The sequence below is a fragment of the Euprymna scolopes genome, chromosome 10, assembly GCF_053919585.1.
Source record: "Euprymna scolopes isolate OS-2025 chromosome 10, ASM5391958v1, whole genome shotgun sequence".
Lineage (NCBI taxonomy): Eukaryota > Metazoa > Mollusca > Cephalopoda > Sepiida > Sepiolidae > Euprymna > Euprymna scolopes.
The window spans coordinates 119,059,973-119,085,022 of NC_136491.1; the positions used below are offsets into that span (position 1 = coordinate 119,059,973).

At 30.8% G+C, this 25,050-nt stretch overlaps 1 protein-coding gene across 1 annotated transcript in view; it reads right to left on the reverse strand.

Annotated features, from left to right (window-relative positions):
• Positions 1-12,077: 12,077 nt before the first annotated feature.
• LOC145286242 (mitochondrial adenyl nucleotide antiporter SLC25A25-like) overlaps positions 12,078-25,050 on the reverse strand; it is a 169,692-nt gene continuing 156,719 nt past the window's right edge. Inside the window, exon 10 of the mRNA XM_080135064.1 lies at positions 12,078-23,761. Within this exon, the coding sequence (XP_079991190.1) occupies positions 23,589-23,761 (173 nt within the window). The 3' untranslated portion in view covers positions 12,078-23,588. The remainder of the gene's footprint in view (positions 23,762-25,050) is intronic.

The window sequence follows — 25,050 nt, forward strand, 5'->3', positions numbered from 1 at the left end:
TACAGCCTCCAGCATTTGCCAGTTCTTGTAGCCAGTTGAGAGGGGAGGGGAGAGCCTTAAAAATTTTATCATGTTGCAAGCCATCCGATAAGTTAGTGGGGTCCTCAAGGTCTTTTCACTCTATGTGGTGGTAGTCTATAAGAGGTCTTAAGTTCTTTCTCTGATGGAAGGACAAATCCATTCCAACGGGGTGGGGGTGTGGTCAATTTTGCAAATGTCACTCCCCTACTTATTTTTTTTATGTGTGTGAGTAGACATGGATTGCTTTTGTTTTAAATTTTTATTCAACCCTGGCAAGGTATATTTCCATTGAGATATAAGGGGTTACCAAGATTAGGGGCCATATTTATAAGGCGCATTCTAAGTGTTGGGAAAGCAAGGAGGAATTCCAAAGGCAAGTAGTTTGAGGATATGAACTATTAGAATAAAACGTTTTTTGGCATCTGAGGACTTCTACAGTGACGGGGTGTGATTTTGCTGCTAGTGAGGTGAAAACATGAGCGGAAGTTATAAGGTGCATTCTAAGTGGGGAGTTGTGTAGCAAGATGTTTTATTTGCATTTGATTTTCTGCATGTAGCTACAGTTGAGAAAGCATGGAGAAATTCCTAAGGCAAATAGTTTAAGGAAATGAGCTATTAGAGTGAAACGTTTTTTGGCATCTGGGGACTTCTACAGTTGTGACCCGATGGGGACCGAGTGATGCTGCTAGTTGCTAGTTGATTAAGGAACAGCTTGTCGCCTGAGTGGTCTCATTAACACGAATTCAGAGGAATTCACACGGCTGAATTCTAATGATGATGATGATGATGGTTTGATGTAGTTTTAAACAGAATACGTCTGTTTCTTGGTGGATAATCAAAATAATTTCCCCTCCCCCTCGCCGGGAATACCACAGCACGTGTCAACACCAGGATAAGTCATAAAAATAATTCCAAAAATTTAACAGACGAACTGTGTTGATAAATCGCCAATAGAGATGTCGTCCAGTGACGGAGGGAGAGACCACCCGAAGACCCGCGTGGTAGGTCCGTTGAGGCTAATTAAGCGTGACATTTCATATTCCAGACATAATAACGTTTATTTCCTCGCTGATGGGGCGGAGGAGGTGGGGGAGAAACGATGAGAAAGGAAAATCTTTTCTTTCCTTTTCTTTTGCTTAGATAAATGTAAGGGTCGCTTTTATTATTTTCTTTTCGGCAACCAAGCAAGCCCTTACTGCCCCTGAACAAAGGCACGGCCGCTGATTGGTTAACTGCCACTTGTGGGCATACTTGGGTTACAGCTAGCGATATTGATAAAACGAGGCGAGGAAGAGAGATTCTTTTTGTGACACATTCCAATACACGTGTCTGTCAGCTGATCCTTCCCCTCTAGACTGACGGTAGAAAAAGAACGAAGTGCTTGAAAAAGTAAAGAAAACTGCCAGCACTCTAAGTTGCATGACTAGGCCAGTGTGTAACTATTATTTGTAAAGTCGAAGACAATAATCAATTCTATGTTAAGAAAAACCAATTAAGTTTTGACTTTCTTTCCTTTAATTGGAAACGCCGTTATAATGCAATATATTTCTCTGATAGCCCAGGTGACGTTTGGAAGCTGATTTGAAAGCAGAACCGGAGAGCAACTGACGACGACGGAGACAAATTTGACCACCAGACGGAAACACGGGTGATGCCACAGGTATCGGCTACAACTGCATCTCGACCCACAAATCTGTGCACCTGAGCTGCCCTGTAGGGATTACACAGTGAAGGGGTGTGATTTTGCTGCTAGTGAGGTGAAAACATGAGCAGAAGTGATAAAAATAGACTTGAAGAATCTTTCTGTTGAACTCATCGGATTTTCAAGCAGAACCCGTTATCTAATTCACAGCGGTAGCACATTCTCGTTCCATCTTCAGTAATTCGCAACTGAATTCTTAGTATCACCTGCATTGAAAATTGAACCTTCAACCTCCAAAGGAGTTTCACTTATTTTACATAGTACTTTATCCATGTCCTTGTGAACGATTCTAGTATGAATTTTACGAGCCTTAAACTTATTTTTGTTTTTAGATGTACATTCTTATTATGCATCCCATACATCACGATTTATTATTGCATTCATACTATTTCATGTATCCACATAAAATGTTATAATATTTTATCTATCGAGTTTCAGTATTTACTTCAATAGTGCTCGATGTATGATAGGTAGTAAGTTATGAAAATATATTTGTTGTAATTAAGCTACACAGAATTTTCATAACTTTCTGTGTGTGTGTGTGTGTGTGTGTGTGTGTGTGTGTGTATATATATATATATATTTATTTATTTATTTCTGCCACTTTTATTCACCGGATTTTGGACTGAATCATGGGAACACACTCTCACATGAAACCAATTTTTTTCTTTCTATCTCACTCCATCTGCTTCATTATTCTAGATTTCATTTTTATGCTAATATGATCCTTTTCATACTTAGTTTCTTTAAATACTTCACAGGCAAAATTTTTTGGTGATTCTACAGAATTGGGACAAGATTTTGTAGTCAATAACTGGAGTTTGCAAATAAAAAACAATGGTTTCAACTGATTTTTTGTCAATTCTAATAAGTTACAGTAGCTTCCAAATTATGCAGCCGAAATTTCCTGAATATTAACTGAATTATTAAAAAAAAAAATTAATCATGTTAGCAGTTAAAAAATGTTGCTATCTTATTTAAATCAAAATGGAAAATACCTCCATTTTGAATTCTCCTGTCTTACAATTATTTTCATCAAATTTTATTTTATTTTTTCTTTAATAAATAATTTTCTACCTTATCGATTTTCATAATCTTTGGATATAATCATCTTAAAAATATGAGGAATGTGTAGACATTATTGTTTTCATGTGAAATTCAGTATGTCGATTTCTGAAATTTCGTCCCAATAGTGTAGAAGCGCCAAATTTTTTAATGCAAAACTCCACGGATTAAGTATTTTCAACTCTATTTTTGTTTCCTTTCCAAATAATAAATATGTGTTTAACTCTTGCTGAAGGGTTTCTCAACATACTTTATTAAGCCTATGTACTTATATATATATAAAAAGAGAAAAGAAGTTAAAAATGTAACTTGAAATTTACAATCAAATTTATTATTTGACCGAATACTCTAAAAAACAATTTACAAAGTCTTTATTTTGTAGAGTTTCAAAGAATGCTATTCTTGCTATTCTTCCCAACAGAGGACAGAAAAAAATCAGCAAATTATATTTGTAGCAATACTAGAATTTGCTGGTTAAGACATTAAATGAAACCGCAATTTATTTTAGTCATAAATTGCAAAGATGTACATGTCCTTTAAAAAGAACGAGTGAAAAAACGTATATGTATATTTATACACACACACACACACACACACATATAGATATGTACGTATATGTATATTTATACACACACACACACATATAGATATGTATGTATATGTATATTTATACACACACACACACACACACAGATATATGTGTATATATATACACACACACATATAGATATATGTGTGTGTGTGTATATGAGAAAATAAATTAAAACTGTTAGTTGAAATTTACAATCAAATTTATTGTTCGACTGAATATTCCAAAAACAATTTACTAAGTCCTTATTCCATGGAGTTTCAAAGAATGCTATTCTTGCTATTCTTCTCATCAGAGGACAGAAAGAAATCAGCAAATTATATTTGTAGCAATGCTAGAACAGCTACGGCATTAAATGAAGCTGCAATTTATTATATAGTCATAAATGAGATGTATGTGTGTCTGTGTGACACCAATAAACTCTTAAACTACAGATCATTTAACACTGAAATTAGCAAAAAATAGTTATCATACATCAAGGATGGTTTATAATGAGTAAAATCCTTATTTGGATGGATAGATGAATAACATACAAAAATATGTCAGCAAGTTGAAATGCAAAATATTCATTTCAACTTGCCGACATATTTCTATTACTTTTACGCATGTGCAAATTCATTCACAGCTTGAAATGGTTTTATTTTAAAATCTTTATCTGTCGATACCTTAAACGGTAACTAATGTGGCTGGAGTGCTAAATGTTTTAGTTTTGATTCTAGCTGATGGTATCCAAGTCATATTTTTTTTTAACTTTTGAAATCAGTACTACATAAATATATAATATTCAGTAGAGAGTTGACTCTATAATAATAAATATGAAATCTGCAGGAATTAAAATATATTTAAGCATATTTTATAACCTGGTAAGACTAGGCGCCTTCTGCTAGTACAAAATATTTTATTTTCTTATCACTTTGTTTTTTGTCTTTGTGTCTCATGCTAAGGCTAGACATTTTACAAATGATTTCCCACTCCTCCTGCCTGGTGCCATTTCATGAGGAGCAGGGCATCATCAAACAATATCTTCCACATGGTCTTGAATCATTAACACTAATGTGAGACACAGTTTGGAGCATTTTGATATGAATGATGGCAGACAACATGGCTGTACCATATTTCTGAATTTTTTTAATGAGGATTGATTATTTGGATTATGTGGACTATTGTTCTTATCTTAAGTGTTATTTTTTTTATCTTTTTTATTCCATTTTCACCCCAAACAAGGAACAGTGACACTTTGATGTAGGGGGCTACTATCAAGGACATAATATGCAGGGATACTATGTAGGGAGTTGAACAGCGAGATGTCCGTTTACATTACACTTTGACTTCTTCAGGTGTATTTTGTTGAACTTGAGTATATTTCTGTTAAACTTGTTGGGATTTCAAAGAGAATCTCTGAAATCTGCACAGAATTTGGAATGGAATCTTTTATTTAATCCATGGAGATAGCATGCCTTTGATTCATCAGCCATGTTTTAAGTAACTTGTAATTGTATTTTTGAGTACCACCTGCACTGATGATTGAACCTTCAGCCTTCAGAAGAATGTAACTTACAACTGAATGCTACCAAGTACTTTGTTATGCTACAAATCCTTGTGAATTATTTGAGGTTGACAATCCTATAAATCCTTATCCTTGAATGGCCTTTGGGCTTTAATAAAAAATAAAGATACTTTTAATTGAATAAAGATTTATTCATTTAAAAACAAGATCATTCATTGAGTTGCCGAAAGGATTTGAGAAAAATCACGTTTTAACAAGAAATAAAAAAGATGAATAAAACTGATCTCGGAAGCCAAAACGAGAGAACAACCTCAAGATAAATGTTTAAGAAAAGGAAAAATTCAATCTCTATTTTATATATCTGGTCGAGTTCCTTGCCTGGACCAATGTGATTCTCTCTCTCTCCAGAATTTCTTATCTTCCATCAGTTGCCTCAGATCTTCAGGATCACATTTGGTGTCATGTCCAATTTGCTGGATTTATGTGGATCTAGGTCATCCTATGCTCATGCACCTGTGCCGTAGGGACCACAGCAATACATTTCTCACCAGTTCTTGCTTGCTCCTCTGACAGTGACAGGCAAATCATAGACGTTGGTCCCTGATAGTAATAGATATGGCAGGTCGGTTGCCATAAAGTTGCTGCTTCATGGGATGATCTTGCCAACATATATTTAACACTGTAGCATACAGGTATACATACCGTCTCAACAAAGTTTATGACTTTTCAATGTGGAGGAGATCAAAGCTCTAGATGGGACAACATTCAAAGAAGTCACTGAGTTTACATACCTGGGCAACAACAAACATTCAAACTGTCTAAAAATTGTTAAAAAAAAATACAGAAGAAATATTGAAACATTTTTAAGCCACTTTGACCATTGAAAATATTTTAAATACCAAACTGACCACTACTGTAAGGACTTAGACACCAGGGTCAGAAAGTGGGATTGAGAAGTCAGAGCTTCTGACCTACAAAAAGTGCCTGGGCAGCTCTGTCGGCATTCCCAGTGAGGGCGCCTCAGACGATTAGCAATAAACTAATCCCTTCTAAAGAAAAGAAGGCAAAGCCTGAGAGGGTGGGCCTCCTAGAACTGCAAAGAACTGAACTCCCACCGCAAAATCAACAGGGGCCAGATCTATTACAGGAATGGTCTAATCTCTGTTAATTTTGAGGGCCTATACATCTCTCTTATTTAGTTGTGTTTTTAAATGTTAAATATAGAATGGACTTATGCCAACCGAGATTTTACAGAAAGTAAAAAGAGAAATTGGTATTTATGTATGTAAACATACATGTGAAATATGTCAATTATAAACAGGAAAACTTTTGAAATTATTGAAAAATTATTAACATACACTAAAACTTACAGAAAATAATCGAGTATTTTAATTTTTTATTTATTTTCGTCTCATTTAAACTGGCACACTGATTGTCTCCCCTTAGCATATTACTATGTAAAATCGCTAATCTTTAGGTATGGGCAAAAATGGCCAAAAAAAACAAAAAAAACAAACAAAAACAGACTACTATGCTTCTTAAAAAAACGCTTATCATAATTATTTTTTTAGTATATGTTAAAATGTTGATTGTGTTTAGAAGATAACAAACCAAAGTTAATCTTTAAACTGAATATATATATATATATATATATATATATATATATATATATATATATATGTGTGTGTGTGTGTGTGTGTGTGTGTGTGTAAGGTTGGTGCAAAAATAATGTAATTTTTTGACGTTCAACTTTATGTCAAAAAATGACATTATTTTGCACCGACCTAATATACATGTATGTGTGTGTAAAAAAAATTAGTGAAAAATGTTATAAAAAAAAAAAAAAAAAATACAGAAATTTGTTCGAATTTCAACTCTGAATAAATCAACTTTAAAATCTCTGGAAAAATAATTATTTCAATGATAAGGTGCTTGTTAAGATCGAGTCAACAGATCGATTTTTAAAATATGTGGTTTTAAGCAAAAACAACAGGACTTAATTGTCATATCGAAAATAGTAATCCAAAAATTATAATTCACTGATTATAAAATTATAGTTAAAAGTAATTTTGTGGAAAATTGGGGGAAATTGCATTTTCCCTAGATGTGAACACCTTGAAGATTACAAATACAGAGGATATACTTATCTCCCTTTTTGCCACTTTAATTGTGACAAAAATTTTAGCCTTATAGTGACAAGACTTTTTTTTACCAAAAACACAATAGCAGTTGTTCTACTTGATGAATTTATATTGTCAAGTCGAAAATAGTCAGTACTGCTGTTTTTGCTTAAAACTATTTATTTAAAAAAAATCAGTCTGTCGATTCTACCTTAACAAGCACCAACAATAATTAGTAAATTAAAATCTTAAGATGCTAAATAAAAGAAAATGTACATCATTTTTAAAACTAAAAGTTGCATAATAAACCAAAAAAAAGGTGGGGGTAGCTGAAAAACAAAAACGTTAGCAATCATGTGTAAACTCAATTCCCACCAATTTCTACAAAAGTAGGGATCATGTTAAGTGTAATAAATTTGTTTAATTTAATTTTGTAATAAAACAAGAACTGCTTATTTGATTAGAATATTTATGAATGTACACTAGTAGAAATTTCTTTATTTTTCTTTATAAATAGCTTTATATTTAATTTTGTATAAGTTTTTTTATTCAACAATATTACAAAATTATTGATGACGTTTGTTTACCAATGTTTTTCCCTAGACTTTGAAATATAACGTTTGTAAAATGTTGTTCAAGTCAATTTTAGCAATTATATTGCTTGAGTTATTCTTAAATTTGATAATTCATTCAAAAAGTAAGTTAAAACAATTCTTTATTAATGACTAGCAGGACCCGTTAACTGGCGTTGCCCGGTGGAAGCCTACCCACCCCACTCACAAAAAAAGTAAACTGTGGTTGTTGTTGGTGGCCACTGCCATCTCTGGACAATTGTGGACACTGGCGACCATGGCCGAAATGAAATACTCTGGCTTTCAATGGCGATTAGTGATGGTTTGGGGTGATAACATAGAGGTACTGTTTGAATTTAAAAAAGCAATTAAGGGAACGCATTAATCAGTATCAATTAATAAAATTACAAAAAAATGGTCTATTAGAATAATAATTAAAACAAAAACGTTTACAAGTGTTTTTGATATAGATGTACATAATAATACTTTGATAAGTATGTTTTAACTTAAATAGGGATGGTATAATAAAATTGTGGGGGTCTGCGTTTGCGCCTGGCCTCCATAAAATGGAAATAGGCACAAACTTTAATAAAGACTTTTCATATCTATCTGTGTAAGTATACTTTGATAATTATGTTTCAGTTTGAAGAAATATGGTATAATAAAATTATGGGGTGTTCGTTCGCGCCTGACCTCCATAGAATGGAAATATGTCACAAAGTTTAACAAGGTTTTTTATATAGATCCACAGAATATTGTGATAAGTGTTTCAGTGTGAACAGGTGTGGTATGATAAATTATGGGGTTTATCTATTTTATTTTTACTTTCATCATATTTTGCTTTGGTTTTGATATCCCCAAATTCGAAGCTATCTCTTTACAACCCTTCCTTTTCATAACCTATCATACTTTCATAAATCAGAGTCCATTTTCTGTAGGTTGTTTTTGAACTCAGTCAACGACGGGTACTTTTACTAGTATATATATATATACACACACACACATATAAAGTGGAGTTATTTGTCACACTGACATTGATATTAAAAACCCACTTTCTCTATTTAAAAATTGAAACAAACTTAATATATTCAGTCATAGATATGCAAGCAATTTCATAAAGGTTAACTAATTTGCATCTCCCTTTGAAAAACGAACTTTCAATTTTTAATCGTTTCTAAATAGATGATTGGTTTCATTTAACGATCATGCACAATTTTGTTAGAGCATATTTTCTACATTGTGCATGATTGCATAGCATTTGGAGCTGGATTTAGAGTAAAACTGTATTTATCTGCTTGCGGAACAATCTTTACCAAACTACCATCCATTTTTGGTCTACAGACGTGAAACTATATATATGGAGTATTTGGACCTGTGGAATAAAATCGATTTGGTTTTTAGCTGGAAAAAAAAAAAAAGTCATTAAGGGGTAAAAATTGAAAAATTGCAACTTGGCATGCACAAATATACATTTGATGATTTGTCAAGTTGTGATATGCATGTGTCGTTAGATCAGATGACAGCGAATTTTTGCTTTGATTCCAGCTGATGACACCCAAGTTATTTTTTTTCTTTCTTATTTTCGAAATCACTATATATATATATATATATACATATTCTATTGCATTTTCACCCAAAACAATGCACATTGCCACTTTGATGTAGCAACATAATTTGCAGAGATCCTATGTAGGGAGTTGAGCAGCAAGATGTCTGTTTACATTACATTTGAACTTCAGCATGTCAGTACAGTCAAGGAAACAGGAACCCGAAAGGTAATTCCAAAGTCTAGGGAAGAAACTTAGAGTAGAAGGTTTTTTAACATCTGTGGATTTCTACTGTGTAGGGGTGTGATTTTGCTGCTTGTCAATTTGTCGAGGGTATTTACATTGAGAGGGTACATAGGTTTGTAGTTTATTGGAGTACCTGCCATTAAAATACTTGTAAAACAGGCAGAAGGATGCAACATTTCATCAAGGAGACAGCGGGTGAATCCTAGCTGACAGTGCATGACCTATTAGGTCGGCAACTCTTTTGAGCTCTGTCTAAGAGGGAGAGACTAGTAGTAGATGGACCAGCCCAAATGTGGCAATTGGGTACAATATAATAATCAACAGAGAATTAATAATAATTATGAAATTTGCATAAATTAAAATATCATATTTAAGTATAATTTATGAGCAGGCAACACCAGGTGGCCTGCTAATTATATATATATATATATATATATATATATATATATGTATGTATGTATGTATGTGGCGAAGATTGTGGGAATGTAGGCTTACCTCTTAAACAGTCTCGGTGAGCGCTTTGCCGACGCAGCATCATGATGCTGAAAAGGGGCCAAGCTGGCGCCTGCAGCCTTATATTACAATGCAGTCTCGCAGAATCTCGTGTGCTCTCACGCACATATGCAAATTTAGAGGACTGTCTTTTATAAAAACAGGCCACTGGAGCAGATGGGGACAGACGTGGAAACGAGTCTACAGAAAGTACCGACGGACACCGCTGCTGTAGTGAGCTGAGGTTTTGTGTACTCTTTTTTTTTTCTTTGCAACAACAATATATATATTCCAGGTAGAAAAATATTCAAAAATTAATAATTGAATTTCAAGGGTCGTTGATAGTGCTCAATCCAAGAGAGCAAATTATATTTTTTATTCTTTATATAAATACAGTCATATCTTGCTACGATGTGCAGACCGTTTTAATCATATTTGATTTCATCAGGCAAGAAAAATTAAAATACAAAAATTAAAAAGGTTCCAGACCTTTTACAATTTTGAGGAGAGAAAATATGCCATGACTGGTATGTAGCAAAGCTAAAGTTCTTATGATAAGATAAGAACTTCTTCAGATAAGAACTTTAGTATTGCTTCATGCCAGTCATGGCATATTTTTTCTCCTCAAAATTTGAAGCCTTTTTAATTTTTGTATTTTAATTTTTCTTGCCTGATGAAATCAAATATGATTGAAACTGTCTGCACATTGTAGCAAGATATGACTGTATTTACGTAAAGAATAATATATATATATATATATATATATATGAGGGGAGATGAAAGAAGTGAGAAAGAGATGTTCACAGCTTATATTAAAAAAAAATCCAATTCCAGTCTGAATTTGATCTTAAAACAATTTTAATCTTTAACAAGGTTTCCATTAAACCAGTTTGCCATTTTTTTTTTCAAAATTCTTTACAAAATAATTTTTTGTGACAAAAAAAAAAAAAAAAAATACACGACCCAAAGTTCAAACCTAACAAGGAATTTATTTAGCATTTGCTTTTTTCCTGAATTTCAGAATTCAACTCAAATACATTCAAGAATTAACATCATTTCATATTTTTCTTTGATATGAAAAACAATAAAAGATATTCATTTATTTAAAGGAATCAAGAAAATCTGACAATGTGTCAGTGACAAGAATAATAATAAATAAAATAAATAGATAGTGGCATCCCAAAAGTAAAGAATTATTTTTAATTGATGGAGAAAAATTGCCAATGATCGATGTTTAAAATGTAATAAAAGTTGCAAAAATGGTAATTGCATTTGTGCAAAAAAATTTTCTTTTTTAAGTGTGCATAAAATGTTGTCACCAAAATAATATATAATAAAGCCGAGTTAATCAACGTTTGCTTCTCTAAGGCTTTATATATAAGGGAAAGGTAATATCCTGGTTATATTAAATAGTATATTCACTATATATATATATATATATATATATATATATATATATATGTGTGTGTGTGAATGATTTTGAAAAATAAATAGACATACGAAGATTTAGAATTTTGAGACTGTTTGTTTTGTTCATACGTCATGTCAACACCCAGTATTCTACATTGTTAACAACCTTCTCATACTTATATCATGCAAAATACATGCTAAAAAAATATTTCTTAGTTATGGGATTGAGCTATGTTGAAAATAACCCCCCCCCATCCATTTTCATTCTTCTAATTGGGCATAATTTAATTAACTAAACAATTCTTGCTTTGCCTCCAGTGTTATGCTGCTTCACAGATTCTCCAATATTTCTTTAGTATATATGAGCATTTAGTGATAGTAGTTGTGACTTGTTGGGTCACAGGTACATCTAGTGTAAGTTAATACTTATCTATAAAAGTGAGAATGTGTGCGAGGACACTTCTCAACCTATATACTCAACGAATCTTTGATCTACCAATTTGGTACATAGAATATTCAGACATGTGGAAAACTTTAATTGGTTTTCATCAGTTATCAAAATTGAAAAGTTGGTACATGGGAATCATTGAATTTTTATCTGTTTGTCAACTGTTTCATGAATGCACATATGTGAATCGTTTAAATGAGATTCCTTTTTTTGAAAACACTTTTTAAAGATCGTGTCAAGTTGGTCTAAGGTGATCATACTTGACTCACCACTGTCTTCAGGTTTTTTGGGGAGGTTTTTGTTTTTTTTTACATACAAGTGAACTGTTTAGAAAAAAAGCATAATACTTGTCTCAGTTTTTCATTTTTTTTAAAAAGGAATTTAACGTTACATTTAATACCTACAGTATTTAACGTTACATTTAATACCTACAGTATTTCTGTTCATAATAAAGAAGAAATCTGCATTAATTAAAATATAATTTTTATGCGTATTTTAAGACCCAGCAACGCCGGGCAGCCTGCTAGTAGTCAATATTTTTACATCTATGTAATACTAAAACTATCATACTGACTTTGTATTTCCCTTTAGAAAAAAAAAATGTGTCAAAAGAAAATTTGGAACTTATGTCAATGGAGTCATTAATCTAGTAAATTGCTAAAAACTATATTGTCAACTAATTTCATTTGGTGCTTATGGAGATAAAGTCTTTTTTTACATAAAATTGTTTTATTTTTCGATTATTTTAGCGTGTTAAATTGTCTCTTGCAAAATATGCTTATTTTTGCTTAGTCAATACTATAGTCAATACTCCCCACCTTGATTACTGACTTCGTTGACAAATGTCAACATTTTTTTTTATACATTCATTCTTATTTATTTTTGATAAATTTAATAATTTATGTAGAGATCATATATATACTTAAAAAAATATCACTTACATTTTCTGTAAATCTGCTTTTAGGGAGAGAGAGAAGGAGGGAAAAATGAGGAGATTTAAAGCAGTGTTACTTGACTTTTGGCAGCTGTTAAAATATACATGTATAGAATTATGAACTGTATATAATCCAGAAACTAGGTCAGACGGGAGAGCTTCATGCTGAAGAACTTAAGGTCTCATTTTCAATTGCAGGTCTTGGTATCCATAGTTTTATGGAAAAAGGATAAACAAGTATATAATTTTCTAACAATTTAGTTAATAATTTTAATAACTAATCAATATTGTACTAATTAAATTTAACTTTGAAAATTATATTTAAAAACAGAATCTTAATATTTTTGGGGAAAAATGGTCTTTAAATAAAGAAGAAAAACCCTTATAACGACAAAATAAGGAAACTTATACACTTCCAATGCATGTCTTTCCTGGGAACTTCGTCAGGGGCAAGTTTTATTTTTAAGAAGTTCTAAGAGGAATGAAATACATTGTTTTCTTTACCATTTTTGTTTATCATATTCCATATATATGATTGAATATATTTGAAAAAACGCCTTTTAACATCGCTGCGTTTCAAATGAAATATATTTAATGTCTTTTATATGTGTATTACTGAATATCTTTCAGTTGAAAGACAATAGAAAAAAAATTCATTCCAATGCGTTTCATTCATCTCAGAAAGTCTTAAAAGACAAATTAGATTTTCAAATTTCTGTTAAAAGAAATTCCAGTAAGAATGAAACATATTGGTAATACAGAAGTTTCCAGATTTTCATTATGAAAAAAAAAAAAAAAAAAAACTTTTAAATCTATTTCTAATACAATAATATGCATTGGGAGGTGGCAATAGTGAAGTCGATACAGACATGAACTGACAACTAAGCATACTCTGGTAGACTCCCATCAGATCCATAGTCCCTCTTTTACTATGGATGTTGGCAACCTTCACACAATCCCTCCTGTGAGTACCTAATTCTAAAAAGGTACAATATGAACCAATGCCAACAATGAAATCACAAAATGAAAAACAAAGGACATAGCATGCTTATTCATATGAAAAAAAAAATTACACTACTTTGCTATAAAAAAAAATTAAAATCAGATTTCCTAAATATTTTCAGTATTGTAAACTAGCAAAAAGAAAATTAATTTGTTTTTATTTTCGCAAAGATAAAATTTTATTAGTTTATTAAATTAAGACATCATGATGTACAGACCAGCAGAAATTGAAATGATATGCAGTAAAAAAATTAAAAAAAAAAAAAAAAAATGTATTAACTAATTTCTAGTTATTTAGTTAAACACAGATATTTATATATACTAAACTCTCCAGGTCATGTACTGCCTGTTTTGTTTTTAAGGATGATATCGGTTTAGCATTTATGACATCATAAAGGATCTTCCAGATGTATTCAGGCTATATGGATGAATGACAATTCATTGTGCATGGAGACAAACAAGATAGCAAAATCCAGAGTTTTAATATTTGTAGTAGTATGTGTGAAAAAAAAAAAAAAAAAAAAGACAAAAAGGAAAGAAAAAATTAAGCATAGTAATAAATTATCAAAAACAAAAGCTTTACTGGTTTCATTCTGAAGACATTTGTTGATCTGAACAAACCAGTAAAGCTCTCGTTTTTGATGATTTAGTTATATGTTTAATTTATTTTCCCTTGTAATATATATATGAATGTATAAAAAAAATCAATGAAAAATATGTTTATCTCTTTAAAACATAATATAAACATTTGTTTTTCAGATTGATTATATATACATTATTACTGTTGAATACATAGTATTCCTTTTTTTCTTCATGTAAAAAACTTTATATATGAGAATGTCAGATATACATATAGGAAAACAAACCTCTCAAAATCAAGAGAACTGAGACAGTAAGTCTTTAATGAATAAAGTTCTCAATATCTTAAAAACCGAGCTTTAACAATGATAAATGAGAATACAACATACTTAACTTGAACACCTCACTTCAGTTTCATGATATTACCAATCCTCAAAAGTCTCCCCTCAACCGATGTTAAGTGGAAAATATAAAAACAAAAGAACTGTATTTATAAACAACTGCGCAGTTTTATTTGTTTGTTTTTCATAGTTATTATTTACTGTTGCTTCATATTTAATATTAAGTGTTAAATATTTGTTGTCCACACATGGAGAATTATAGAATAAAAAAATAATCGTCCATTACTTAAATATTTAACAGTTAATTTAAGAAAATCAAAGTCTATGAAATGTTAATTTAAAAAAAAAAAATTGCATTGGCTTCACATCAATTCTTATTCAAATTTAAACAACATTTACATCAAGAAAAAAAATCTCATTTCATGCAAGCCACATGCAATCTTCCTGATTGGAACATTTGAAAAAAATTTTTTTAAATCACTGTTTAAGATGGTACAGACTGAGTTTCTAGTAACACCATGCCACAAAGACAAAATACAAACTGATTTCATGTCTAATAAAGACATGTATCATTTAAACTAAGTTTATTTGGAGTTTTTAAAAAATAAATCTTTTTTTTTTTTTACTGATCAAGGCCCGAAGACCACTCGAGGATAAGGGTCAATGAATGAAAGGTAGTAATCGTGAATGGTCCAGAATTTGATTATTTATGAGAACAGTTCAACAAGAACTTGTTGACATTGGATTTGAAGGCTACTATGTTGTATTCAACCTGGAAGCAGACCAGCAGAACAGTGTTCCACAGGTGGGCAGTTCTGGAAAAGAAGCTTTGTTCATGAAATCTGTTTGGATTTAAGCAAAGTTAGAGAGTGGGGGAAAATCGTATATAGTGATTATTTCAAAATTTAAAAAAATTGTGTCATACTGTTATATTGGCTTCTTAATGTACAAATTCTAATTTAATCAAAATGTGACTTATAAAGTATCTTGCTGAGTTTGAATTTAGCATTGGGATGTGAAGAGGCGTTAGCAATACAGTTTTGATTGACACATGAAACTACAGTTAAGTGTTAAATCACATTTTTCTTTTTATTTATTATTGTTAGAAAACTGAAAGGATATGGAGTATTTTATGCATTCAACATCTGCCTAGATTCACTTCTTGAGAGGTTGATTTTCATGTTATGCATATATCTACATAAGACAAAAATATAATCACTTTTTTTTTTAAGGATGATCTTGTTTGACCATGTGCAAAATTGATGATGTCACAAAAGGATTGCATCATCCATTCAAACAAGGGTGGGGATAACCATGCATGCTGGATAAGGTCATCCATTAAAACTGGGAGATAATGAGGATAACCGTATGCAGTGAATAATATCACAAAATAATGTTAACAATCAAACCAGAGAGAAGGAAAGATAGACAACTTCCTCTGCAAGTTGTCATTTTTATCATCCCTTATGAAATACAATATCTAAGCATCTCTTTAAAGCGGTTAGTTGGTTCATTTATTTAACAGCATCTTTAAGCCTCTCGAGTCATTGGATGCTGAATCACGTCATTTGGGTATAGTTTTCTGTGTTCTAAGTTCTTAATTCATGATGTAAATGCATTTCATTTGACTGATACCAGTTTGTGCATGTGCCTCGGCAACAATTGACATTCAGACATTTTAATTTTTCTATATAAACTCACCGTTTTTAAGAGAAACATCTATTGTTATCGATTTTTTCTATATAAACTGTACTCCTTTTAAGAGAAATATTTATGTTATCAATTTTAATTGTTTTTAATAATTCCTTCATGTTAGAAACAAGATCAGTTTTTCAATATGCAGCTCTCCAAAAAGACATTCTAGATTGCAACAAAAATAAAAGTTGACTCAAATTATAAGGATTTTTCCTTCACTGACTGAAGACAGAAGAGATGTGTAATATCAGTACAGATACTACACTTTGTTCCTAGCCCAAAGACACTTTGTCCATTAATGCTGTTTATATTACAAAAGGTTTCCCTTATTAGGTGTATCAGATCGATACATTGAGAGAATATATTTTACTGTGTATACAAGTTGGTGAGCATGACATGGGTTGTTCTTTTAGAAGCAGCATTGTCTGTCATGAAATATTTTCAGATACTTTCCTTGCATCTATATGAGACACTATGTCCATTAATCATTCAAAGATTGAGTAGACACATCTTAAGAAATGGTTTGACCTCGTAGATATACCACAAAGTATTTAAATTTTATTTAAAAAATAAAATTAAAAACAAAATTTTTTTTAATTAAAAAATAAAACAAAACAAAAAAAATGAAAATATAAAAAAAATGAAATATAAAAAAGATAAAATAAAAATCAACTTTTATTAAAGAGCTTTTATTTACAATTTACTTCCAAACAATTTTTTCTTCTATAATGCTTAATGAGAGGTCATTTTATTCAAGACAATTTTTTTTTTCACTTTAATATAATTCTGTGAAAATGATTAACTTACAATTATGAGAAATAAATGTTAGGTTTAGTAGATCAAACTTTCTTTCCTTCAGAAAATTATCAAAAAACAATAAAGAAAGAAATATTTAAAACAAAAAGAAGGAAAAGAAAAAAAATGCTAATATTAAATCAAAGTTATCTTTCTAAGCCTGAAGGCCCATACAATCGGTGCTTATCCTAAGTGCGTAACATTACATGTAAAGGATAGCCTCGAACCATCCTTATGACAGGATGCTAGACTGTCACCGGTTAATACACTCAGCAAAGGAGATATCAATTTATAGATCTGGGGCAAAACATTTACTTACAGCATTTAGTAATACTTCCAAATAGTTACCTAGGTTCAACATCACTTATATTCAGGGATCTGACAAAAACCAGTCAGCCAACATGCTTTGGCCATAAATATGCCAATATTAACCAAGTTGTTTTATTTTACTTATTTAAAAAGAAAAAAATTCTTCCTAATGGATAATCCTTAAGATCTATGGAACTTTTACTATTTTTATTTTTACTTAATATTGTTAAACAAAAATCCATGATAATTTATCAAAGTTTAAAAAAAGAAAATGTAGAATATATAAAGATCTAAAAAAAACAAAAAACAAAAAAAAAAAAACTTTACATCAACTAAGATGACAATAAGAACTTTATTAGCTTGCCTCCATTGCACTGCAAGTTACTTCCCTTGCTTTATATTAAAGGCGTTAGATAGAGGTTTTAACTGATGATTAGATTAATTTCCCTTGAAGACGCTAAAGAGAGGTTCCAATTGATGTTTACAATGATAAAAGCATAGTTATTGGAAAGAGAAAGTTGTGTCTTAAACCTCAAAAGAGAAACATTTTTTTGTTTTGTTTTAAAAATGTCAAAATTTATATCTTTTCTACATATTCCTGTAGATTAATCCTAAAATATTGAACATGTAATTTTTTTTTTTCTGGATTGAGCAACAACAATTTTGTTTAAATAATTAAAAAGAAAATTTGTATTTTCATATGATTTCTGAAGATGACTTAGCAAATCTTGCAATTAAATATCGATATTTACAATCATTTAAACCACTCCATTACAAGGTTTCTAAAAATCTATCTCTTAATATTTAGATTTTAAAATTTGAAAGAGAAAAAAAAATGGGTGCAAGTCAAGTTCAACCTAAATAAAAACAAAATAGAAAAAAAAATTTGACGTATGTACCCACAATGGAACGAAGATGTCACATTCCAAAAATGGCATAAATTGCTGAAGTAGTTTTATTTTTTCACTAAAAAAAAAAAAATAAATAAATAAATAAAATTTTATAAGTAAGCAAAAAGGGAATGTCCTGCATCGTCATCTTAAAAAATACAAAGGTAGATAACTCCAGAATGATTCAAATTTGCGACACCATCCATCAAATGGTATTTCACAATTAAACACTTAAAATCGTTTAAAATGATTTTCTCTTTATAAAAAAAAAATACGATCATCATGACTTTTGGAATATGACATTTTCATTCCATGATAGGTAAATATACCATAAATATTTTTCTGTATTTTTGTTTAGGTTGAACAGTGGACTTGTACCAAAGAAAGATATTTTTTAGAATCAAACGACACTCAATCATCAGAAAGTTCTTGGATTTTAAGAGAATTAAAAATCAGAAATTTTTTTTTATAACTTGAAAATAAAATTATGATCATATATGTTGAATATACCTCTAAAAATTAGAGTTTATTTAAAAGAACAAAATCTGAGGCTTACAACTGTACAGAATTTAAAAAATAATTTATTATAAAGTATTTAAATAATCATAAATTTTTCTTGAATTTACATTTAAAACAAAAAAAAGTGAAATTTAAATTAACAAAATGTAACTTGGATAATTTATTCTGTAAAAAAAAATATTAAATAAAAAAAATTACAAAATATTAAATTTAAAAAGTATTGAATAAAAAAAAAGTACTGATTTTAGCACTTTTGAGGTCTTTGAATTTGGGGGTGGGAAGGTATTTTGTAAATGGTCCTAAAATTTATATTCACATCTGATCCGAAACAAACCTGAACACAGGAGAAAAATATAAATAAAAGCAACAAATAAAAACAAAACGAAAATAAGTTTCAATTACTGTATTTGATAGCATATAAGAGGATTTCAGTCTCCCCAGAACAACACCTACTGAAAATATGTGTAATTGAGACCAGCTATTTATCTAGACAAATAAAATCAACTTATGTCAAGTTTCAAGAAACGATAAACAAGAATTCACAAGTTTTCAACAGACAAACTGATCATTTTCTTATTTTGCATTATGATCCCTACTACTACTATTATCATTATTTATATTTTGATTATGTTTAGGACGATGTACCATTGGTTGTTGTTCAGGTGTATTCAGTGCTAATTATTTGGATTTTGTGTACATCAGTGTTTCCTAGCTATTTAAAATATACAAAATTAAAAATATTGAATACAAAGAAAACATTATCATGGATGAACAATAGAGTTTAAAAAGGCTTGAAACCATATCAGCTAAAACGTAGTTGAAAATAACAATGTCAATCAGAAAAATTATCCAAACGCAAAGAACTCATCATTCCAAAAATTCAGACAAAATACGAATCGAGTTTCAGAATTTTTATAGATGAGGATTGACATTTTTCATTGTTCAGACTACTATTCTTGTCTTGGCCGTTATTTTTACATGTCAGTTCATGTTATCACCGATAAGTTTCAAGCACATCTTTTTGAAACTTGTGAATCTTTATGCCAAACTCGTTAACCAAGATGGAATTTTACCCCAAATGGTATAGGTTCTGGAGTCTGAAAAAATGCATCTGAAAAAAGTCTGAGGTTATATAAACTCAAACATGAAAAATAATAAATAATAACTAAGATAAGAATAATCATCTGAATAATAATAAATAAATAAATAAATAAATACCCCCCTCCCCACCCCACCAACAATTTAATATCTGACACCAACTCCCATAGGCTTTAATTGTACACCTGATCTGGATCTTATATAAAATTAGCACACCAAAATGAGATAATAAAAAATTCCATTTTTACTTTAATTTCGAATAAAAATATGTCTAAGTTTTATATCAAGATTTTACACTTATAATTATTTGAATAAAAATTAAAATAAATGTAAATTATTTTTCTTTTTAGTATAAACAAAAAAAAATTTAGTGTTGAATTTTTTAAAATTAATCCATCTATATATATAAAAGCGAAAATGTATGTATGTATGTATGTACGCTTTTCCTCGATGTCCACAAAAGGCTTCTTTCAGAGAAGCGCTCGCTCGGTTCACAACTTCTTAAAACTTTTTATATCATCTATAAATTGTAATATCTCACATTTAACCACGGAGCTCGCTTGTCTATTTAATTTTATTGACTTTCAAATGTTAATTATTCCACATTTCCCGCATCGGCACGCGTTACATTCGGTTTTTGGTATAAAAAAAAAAGCGAAACTCAACTCTAATCACAGGCCCAGAGCCAGTGGTCTCTAGAGAACTAAGTAACGTTTAGTCAATGTCGACTTCGTCATATCAGACAGTAGCTCGGGTTTTTAAAAACAAACAAACCGATTTATTGACCTCATTAAAAACTGTCCCGCACAAAATGCTAACTGCTGAATACCTATCGCCGTCACGTCAATCAAAAACGCGCACCTGTTTTTTTTTTTTCACACTTTACTATTTTCCAACTGCGCGTCGTCAAGGCTTTTTTTTTCACGGGCACCTGTTTTTATTCACACACACCTACAAACACCCGGGCAACGCCGGGTACCCCTCGCTAGTACTTTATAAAACATAACCTGAAATATTGTTTACAAATTAACATGTAAAAAAAAAAAAACAACACTTTTTTAGTATCTCATTCTGGGAGTGCTTATTGTATAGATGGTCCACAGATTACCATTACTGGCGAAATTATTATGACTTCTCTTATTATATGTAACTTAAGGTTTGTAGAAGAATAGTACCTTTTCGATGTGGCCTATTCGTAGAATCCTTAACTTCTATCCACGCTTGTCAACATCATGTGATGCACAAAATATAGCCTCTTTCATAGTAAATGACCGTCTGTGCATGATGAAGAGCCACATCTTTCATGAAGTTAACCTATTAATATGCATGACAAGCAGCAAAATCCCACCCCTACACAGAGGTCATAAAACATGGTGGATCTAGAGGAGCAAACCGAATAAAAATCTATTCTTTACAGGCAGCTGTAGTTCCTGTGGCGACCAACAAGCACACATATTTCAGCAGAGATAACATCACAACTTTGCAAATCATTCTCCACAACAGGAAAGTGCCCTGTTCAAATGAAGGGAGAACTGTAAAACTGTACATTTATCGGCGAGCCATTTATACTTATCCAGTCCTGAAGATGCCTTTAGTAAGTACTAAAGTATAATTTGCTAAACTACATGCGATAACAACACACAAAGATTGTGATGGATGGCAGAATGTTGTTCCCAAGTATGTGGCAGGGCTCTCTAGCATATACAAACAACCTAATTTTGGGTAATATACTTTTTGAGTTTAGCATAGATCAGGTTTATTTGTGCATGATCGACAGGATTTGACTAAGTTCAGCTGACCGTATGATACGAGGGTAGATATCAAATTAATTTAACAGAATTCAAAAGAAAGACAATTGTAGTTTAAAGTTAATGAAAGAAACATCTACGTTGATGGGCGGAAGGGAGTTTGACTTAAGACTGAAGACATCCAGAAACAACTCCTGGTTAAGGAAAATGGATCTATGCATGATATAATCAAAACACATAGTTTAACATTTCGAATAGTCTTCCTAGTCATCTTTTTTTCAGTTTCTAGTGATCAGTTCTAGCAGAAAATGTCAAAGTGTAGTTTCAACACTGACCTCAAGAAAAACAACATCAACATACATTATCTTTTAACATCGGTGGAGGGGATACTATATTTAGTTCTACCACTGATACTGCCAGTATAATATAAAAGGAATTATCTTAAAGTAGACATAAATATGCCTTAGTAGATCCATATCAATCACGAGATAGGAACGACAAGAAAAAAAAAAAAAAAAAAAAAAAAGAAGAAATTCAGAAATTACATAAAAGACAAACTTCAAAAACTTCTGGCCAAAACTAATTTTAAAAAATGTCATTGAAGTGTCAAGAATGACTGATGAAAAAGTGAGATTGTTGGTTCCTACACAGAATTCGCCGCATATTAAAATACAAAAATAAAAAATCTATATGATGTATGTGCCTGTGATGGAAAGAAAATATCATACACCAAAAATTATGTAAATTGCTCAAGTAGTTTTATTTTTATAAAGAAAATCATTTTTAAGTAAATTTGAATCCTTCAAATGCTTCTTCATCCCCCATTGTTAAGAATGGCTAAAACCTCAATTTGGAGTTATCTCACTTGTTGCTTTCGACAAGATGGTATTGCAAAATCATCGAGCATAGTTTAGACACAAAATTTGATTCTCTTATTTAAAAATAGAACTACTTGATCAATTTACATGATTTTTGGTGTCCAATATTTTCTTTCCATCACAGGTATGTACATCATAGAGATTTTTCTTTATTTTTTTGTTTTTTCATATGAAGGGAATTCTGGACAAACACTGAATTGTATAATGCTATGTAATATGCTACAAGCTGTAAACCTTCCTGAAATGAATCTTATATGCTATCAACTGCAATATACAAAAATGAAACAACATTGGCAATGATAGACTTTTTGGGGGATGCGGTAAATTTTTGAATTTTTCTATTTTTTTTTAGTCTTTTTTTTTTTTTTAAATAAACATTTTTCTTTTTAAATGAAGATGAGACTTTTACAATTGATGAAGCAACAACCAACAATAAATCTTTAAGGAAGAAAGTTCATTGCGTCGGGACAAGAAATTTAGGCTTGACCAAGCCACTCAGGGATCGGACTTTTGTGGGGAGTGAGAGGGGGCGGTCAAACAGTTGTGTAAGCAATGAGAGATCTTTATATGTAAAGAATTAATTCTATGATTAAAAAGTTGAAACCTTTCGTAACTTTTTTTTAATAACAATTTTTTTTTTTTTTTTTTTCTGTAGAGAGAAAAAAAAAGTAGATACATTAACTGTATAAAAAGATCAAAAACAAGTAAAATTTAGGAGGGGATTATTATTATTTAAGAAAAAAGTCCTCCTTCTCTTCACATGATAGATAATGTTCCAGGTCTTTTCTTTTCTTCTTCTTCCTCTTATTTTTTTCTTTAAAAATCTTTTTACCAAATAATCTGCATAAATAACCGCAGAGTTAGTAATAATAATATTATTAATAAGTGTTTATCGTATCGGACAGAAAGCAGAAGTGATCAAGTGGTGACTTTGCGAGTGCAGTATCTCAACAGTACATAGATCAATTTTACTTATAAAGTTACCACTCTGTCTCTTCCTCCCACCATGAAAGCATAGTGTGTGCTTACGTCTGTGTGTGTGTATATATATATATACATCTAGAAAGCATAAAGGGAGATGCTAACATGTGGACACCCCTAGATTTTTTCTTATTTGTTCATAGACAGCATAACTGATACTGACAGCAGGAGCCACCTTCATGAAATTAGGGGTTAGGCCACGGTAAAGTCCTCGAAAACCATCTTTACACCATATCTCCTTAAACATTCCGGACATGGTTTTAGATTTGTTGCCTGAAAAATACAAAAAGTGAAAAAATTTTAGATGATTGAAATGAAAATGGCGCAAGAAATGGATTTCTTCGATGCATTCACATCTTTGCATCTGCCAGGCAGTACGTTCGTTACACTTCTGTTTAAAATAGCAAATTCATTAAACAGATTGAATGCATCTTAAGAAAATCCATTCTCGTTTTGTTAGTAAAATACAAATTAGTAAAAAAACTGTAAAGAGATCTCCAATTTAAAATAGGTCAAATCTATATAATACTAAAAGTCTATGGATCTTGTATGTTTGCAATCAGATTTCCGGTTTTCAACATCCGGTTGCGCATGCGTAAATAGCAACGTCTTCAATCCGTTATTCCAATTCCGGAATTTTTATATCGCTTTTAATACAAACAATTTCATTTAATTTGATCAAATAGTTATTTATATATACAAATAATACATAGATTCATAGATAATTATAATATATATTATAAAATCTATTTATCTATGAATCTATTAATAATATGAAATATTACCCTATACAATTTATGGAAAGAAAACACCTCTCACTTTCCCTCTAATAGATTTCAACACTCCTACTCCCTCTGTTTTCGTTACGTACGCGAGAAATAGTTACGTGTATGTGTGAAAGAGAGAAAAAGAGACCGATGTAAAACTGGATAGAGTTATCCCCCTTAACTAATGCAGACCTTTTTACTAGAGGGCGTTATTACAAAAAAATTTCTTTTTCTTCTTCCCATGTTTTTTAAAGTCGTCTGCTTACATTTCCAAACGGAAAGCTGAATCGGTAAATGCACACATTTCTATTACATTAAATAGTGTTTTCCTTTACACAATGGGTACTGAATGTTTGCTTAAATTAAATGAAAAAAGTTACATTTTATTTTCATTTTCTATTTAAAAAGCCATTATTAACATGTGGAGAGTGTTTTTTTTATTATTCTGTACTTTCAACTAACAATTTCATTTAAAAGATGATATATCAAAATTTGAATTTAACTATAATAAGGATTATGATACCTGTTCAGTGCATATTTACCTATAAGTATGACCAACCACTTATAATTCAGTAACTGTAATTTAAAAAAAAATAACAATTATAATAAACAGAACGACTCATAGAAATCTATCTATATTCTTTTTTCATTTTAATATACTTTCATAGAAATGCTTCTGTTATGTAAAAAAAAACTATTTTCTTTATGCCACAAGTGTCACGCTCATACATGAATTCCATAGCTAATATAACGTACTGACCCAACGGGTCACGGGTGGTCTAGTATATATATATA